The sequence below is a fragment of the Nematolebias whitei genome, chromosome 3 (genome assembly GCF_014905685.2).
Source record: "Nematolebias whitei isolate Nwh7 chromosome 3, NemWhi1, whole genome shotgun sequence".
NCBI lineage: Eukaryota > Metazoa > Chordata > Actinopteri > Cyprinodontiformes > Rivulidae > Nematolebias > Nematolebias whitei.
In genome coordinates, this window is record NC_056500.1 from 29,197,134 (window position 1) to 29,202,857 (window position 5,724).

The following is a 5,724-nucleotide window of genomic DNA, read 5'->3' on the forward strand; positions in this document are numbered from 1 at the left end:
AAGAACAATAATATATTTTTGACTCATGCTCGGACAGTCACTAAACTCAGTATTAACTTGAGTAAAGGTTTGAAAGTTCAAAAATAAACAAGTCAACAGCTCCCTCTGCTGTTACAGTGACCCTTACATTATATACCTGCATAAAAAAACAACAACAGAAAAACATTTCGCTCTTCACAAAAACAAAACTCCCACTCAAACAAAATTTGACCTTTAGTAGTCACCAAGACTTTACAAGCTGTTAAGTGATGAGACTCAAACTTTAGATAGAGCAGTTTAAGTGTGTCCCACATTGATTGAAAACAGGAAACAGGATGTTCAATGTAGTTTAATGAACATCTGTAAAAATACAAAATATAAAGCACAAATATACAATGATCTGACAACATGAGAAACAGTATATGCATCCCACAACCTGTCAATCAAATGTAAAATGAAGCATTTTCCTGTGCTCTAATCTTTTATTTTCCGCCTCATCAAAGTACTGCACACAATTATCCTCATCCTCTCCCAAACTTTTGAAAAGCTGCAAAACGGGATTCAAGTCAGATCAGATTTGTTTAAATGGTATGAGATGCCTGAACTGCTAAAAACCATCTATGCTGCAGTAGAAATTCACTTTAAAAATATGACATATTGCAATGACATATTTTACAAAACACACACATCGGTAAACAACAGGCATGGGCTGCGAGTGTTTATACCCATACCACCACATCCTGGATAGAATGGCACTGACTTGGCCTAATTCCACCAAGCCTGTGGGGTGTCTTTATGACGTATGAGAGTGGGGCATCTGGCTGGAGCCTCCTCATAACTTCTCACTGACAAAGAAAAATAAAACAAGCAAAGACAATATTCACCATCACTTTTAAATACATAAACACTGCTTCATAAGTGAAATTCCAGCCATTATCATATGTTGCTTCATGAACAACTTGCACCCATATCATTTCACATACTCCACTGTACATGCGACAAAACCCACTGTAATTTTCATGTAGTTCAGTTTTATACAAGCGTTCATAATGTTCAGGCATTTAATGTCCAAATGCAGAAAAATACTTGGTAGTTCTGGAGAGATTTAGGGTACAAACCTGGTGTTTGGCGTTTGAAATGAGAAAATCTAGACACAAAGGATTTAGTTGAATATTAGAGCTTTCCTTGTTAAATCAACAGTTAAAATGGAAAAAAAAAAGTGCCCATTAGCCATTTTGATTTAAAAAAACACACTGAAAACCTTTTTTTTTTTTTTAAATAAATGCATTAAAAATCTATTTATTCATTTAAGAAAAGCAGATCTTTCATACACTATGCTCAAGTTCTCCTGTTATAAAGTATCCCTGCTTCATCCAGTGAAGTCTTTTTCACCTGTCGAGATGAGAGAGGACCTTGTGGAGTTGGCTGAGCAGGGCACGGTGTTTATGGGGGTCTCCTTCCAGCACTCCACTGAGACGACTCAGGTATGAGTCCAGGTTGCCCAGAGATGCTGTCTCACTTGTTCCTGTTCCAGAAAAAACAAACAAAAAACAAAAAAACAATTCAATCCAAAAGTTTGTTCGATTTTCTTTTAAAAAATGTCAAAGATGTACAAAAAATATTGACAGATTTTGTATTTACAGTGAGAGATTTTTTTTTTTCATTAATTCAACCTTTATTTATACAGGTTAGTCTCAATGGGTCACGAGGACTCATTTACAACCTGTTTAAAAAACACGCACAGATGAGGTACAAACAGTCATAAAAAGCATTTAAATGAAATAAAAGTAGTTATATAAAACAAAAAACACACGCTACATTATGAAATGGGGAAAAATACTAAAAACAGGAACATGTCTGCATTGATTTTTGGATTGACCTTATCCATCCATCCATTATCTTTACCTGCTTATTCCATTTTGGGTCACGGGGGTCGCCGGTGCCCATGTCCAACAATCGCTGTGCGAGGGGCGGGGTACACCCTGGACGGGTCGCAAGTCCATCACAGGGACACATAGAGACAAACAACCATTCACTCTCTCATTCACACCTAGGAACAATTTAGAGTTACCAATCAGCCTAACATGCATGTTTTTGGTCTGTGGGAGGAAACTGGAGTACCTGGAGAAAACCCACACATGCACGGAGAGAACATGCAAACTCCACCCAGAAGGCCCCTGGACCAGGGTTTGAACCAGGGACCTGCTCGCTGAGAGGCAGCAGCTCTACCAGTTGTGCCACCGTGCTGCCGCATTGACCTTATCAATTGTTTAAAATCCCTAAGAGAGGTCAAACACAACAGCTTCAGATCTTTTTGTAAAGTGTTATTGAATTATACTCAAAAATAAGCCCCAGAAACAGGTTTATCCTAAATCAACAAAGGAATGGCACTCTGCTTCACTCTGATTGAAAACCCATCTAACCTGGCAGAGGGACTGATGACAGACTGCTGACCAATGTGTGTTTAATGGCCTGCAGGTGTTGGTGAAGAGCCTGGGTTCGCTTCTCGTCCTGCCCCAGTTCAGCCTCCAGACGCTCTTTAGCACTGTTCATATCACTGATGTGACGCTGCAGAACTGCGTTCTGCTCCTCAAACTCAACGTTTGCCTTCCGAAGCCTTCGCAGCTCGGCCTCTCGAGCTTAAAACACGAGCATAAAAAGAAAGGTTTGACAGGAAATACTGAACGAGTACTTCCAATATGCTATAAATACAGTAAACAGCATTTGTTTTTGTTAAAATAGCAGAAAGATTGTTTCCTGCTGTTTCTGCTACCTTTGTTTTGATCGAGGAATTCCTCTGTAAAAATCGGGATGTCGAATCTGCTCGAGAGGTCAGAAGCCTGAAACACACGCGGCAAGCTTAACTGACAATGCAGTTCTCTGAGGAAAACGTAAAATAACTGTGGAAAATACAGACAATGCCGTGCAGCACACCTTTGTTAAAGACAACCCTGAAGTGGAACCAACAATGACCGACGACGTGTCTTCTGAAAAAAGAAATGCATTTTAAAAAAAGCTTTTTGTTTGGTGTTGACTGTAGTGGTAATTACTGATGTTCAAGCCGATTCAAAACTCAAGCTGAAGTCATTTGTCACCTTTTTTAATTCTCTTGTCATGCAGCTTGGCACTGGTGATCTGGAAGGCTTCAGTCTGACGATATTCCTTCAGTTCCTGAGCGTACTGCACCTTCTCTCGCTCTGCCTCATCAAGGTAGCGCTGTCAATACACAAAAAAAAGTCGTGACGTATTCCAAAGGATATTTTAGCATTACAGTTTCACTGAACTAACCTTTAAAAATGAATAATTCATCAAAAGTTATAGTGACTGAAGATATAAAGTTGTGTGTGGAAGTAAATACAAACAAAGGTAAAAGAGACTTCCTTGTTATTCTTGAATATGACTGACCCCAAAAGGCTCACAATTAAAACCACTATCAAAAAGTAGGCATAAGGTTTTGTGTTGTGTTATTAAAATATATACAGTTAATAGAGCATGCACGGATAGTAAAATAAACTGTAAAAAAAAGAACCTGTTTGTCATTTGGGGCTAATCGTGTCCACTCTGCTCCTAGTCTCTTGGTGATTTCTGGAAAAGGCAGGTCAGGGTATCGGGACCTCATATGTTCTCGCCGCTCATTCAGAAAACGTACGTAACCTGTTACTGGTGCCTTGGGACCATTTGGCAGAACCTTCTTTCTTTTCTTTCCCTTTGGCCAGCCCCTCTTTTTAGGCTGCAGAGAAGAGAACAGAAATAGTCATATCCACAAACATTCACCCTCAAATACTTGTTTTCACAAGAAGCTAAGATTTGCTTTATACTATTAATTCATTCAACCCTTATTTATGCAGGTTACACTATCATTTATCAAATAATCTTGTCGAAAAATACAATCTCCTTTGTCCAACCGTTGTGTAGACGGTTAACAATCAATAATGATTGATCATTACACAGTGTCTGATATAAAATAACTAAATGCACAATAAGTCAGTGTAAAGTATTTAAATTATTAGTTGTCTCAAAACCAGCCGGTCAAAGCAGATGGCCGCTTCTCCTGAGCCTGGTTCTGTTGGAGGTTTCTTCCCCCTGAGGGAGTGTTTCCTTTCCACTGTTGCCTCTGTGCTTCCTTAGGATGGGAGACTGTGATGAAGTGAAAACTCACAGCAGTCTGCTCCTCAAATAAATATTGTTACTGACCATTTTTTATGTATGCGAATGTTTCTGTTCTGTGCCCTGAGATTACTTCTGTTGTGAATTAGACTGGATTCATTTGAAACTGTTGCAGCCTTAAACACAATTACATACTGTCATCAACAAAAATGTGCTGCAATTGAATGTCAACAATTTGTAGTTCAGCACTGTGGAAAATGCAGCACATCACATCTAAAGACCTCTTGAGTGGGTTTTGTAGTCTTATTTTATCAAGTGTTGTGGTTTTGATTTTATAAACCTTCCTAAAAACTCATTTATTGTTACCAGTAAAGATATATTTGCTCAGTCAAGTCTTGACAAATAGAAACAGCATTTATAACATGTGTTTGTTAATTACTGCGCAGTAGCACTGCAACTAACTTTTATAGTTTACTCATTCTTTTCTTGAAATACACAATGGTAGCAGCCTTCTTCCTCAAACACGTCAGCAAAACTGGAAAACTTTCCAAGGCCAGTGTGCTCAGGTCGGGGGCAGCAGCTGTACCCACCTCCTCTTGAGGTTGCTCCGCTGCATGGGAAGCTTTGGGCTGCTGCGATGCATCACTCTGCTCCTGCTTAATTCCTCCCATGTCTTTTCACGTAACACACTGCGTAAATTATGGGACGAGATGGTGATATTTAAAAAAGAGAGAGCATAACAGGCCTTAGTTACTGTACATGTCGGTGTTATTTTACCGCCAGGAAGCTAACCTGACTGCTAGTGTTAGCAGTCGGCTGTGGCTAACGTTTTCTGCTCGGGCTCGCACGCACACACACAATAAACGGGTAAAATTCACATAGACATATTACCCAAGAGGCCAAATTTTCGATGGAAAATAAATAAACATATACATAAAATGAATCTCATTTACAATAAACATTGACTATTTTCTTGTTCACAATATTTGGTCTACTTTTTTTTGGAAAAAAACGTTTAATTCTCACCAGATAATATAGTGTCCCTGGGCCAAACAGGAAGAGAAGTGTCTGTTTTCTGATTGGTCGATATGGAGACTCCCGATTGGTCGGTTAGTTAAAACGTCCCGCCTACCGAACCTTTAAAGGCTTTATGTAAACTGATGCAAAAAATTAATGCATGCGAACATTTGAAAGAAAAGGATTTGAGTTTTTATTTTTCACAGAATATAATCATGATTTACATTATATTTGACTTATCTAAAGCACCCATATATTACGCTACATTATAAACAAATGCAATTGCATTTTATGTAAAAAAAAAATCTGAGTGCATAGCTAATCTTTGTTTTTATAAGATTAATGTAAAGTTATTAGGACACCAAAATTTGTGTCACTACAGCATTTTAATTCTTGCAACTCGTCTATATTTACAAACTAGTTTTGTTTGGACAGAAGTTTTAAGTATATTAACATTTCAGCATTCATTAGTGGTTGTTTTTCACTGCATGGTAGGAAATATCTCAATTTCCAACACAATTTGAACATAACTTATTTACAAGGTGGCTCAACTTCAAAGAAAATGGGTAAACTGTTTTATATACACGTATACAGTATATACATTTTTTTAGCTGCTCCCTT

The 5,724-nt window shown here is 38.2% G+C and overlaps 1 protein-coding gene across 1 annotated transcript; it reads right to left on the reverse strand.

Moving 5' to 3' along the window:
- Positions 1-450: 450 nt before the first annotated feature.
- hmg20b (high mobility group 20B) lies at positions 451-5,163 on the reverse strand. The gene is made up of 9 exons (XM_037674791.1): positions 5,113-5,163; positions 4,677-4,775; positions 3,509-3,709; positions 3,075-3,195; positions 2,914-2,966; positions 2,753-2,819; positions 2,403-2,618; positions 1,372-1,504; positions 451-824 (listed from the first exon to the last, which is right to left on the reverse strand). Exons 2-9 carry the CDS (start codon positions 4,755-4,757, stop codon positions 812-814), a joined length of 885 nt encoding a protein of 294 aa, XP_037530719.1. The 5' UTR covers positions 4,758-4,775; positions 5,113-5,163; the 3' UTR covers positions 451-811.
- Between the last annotated feature and the right edge of the window lie 561 nt (positions 5,164-5,724).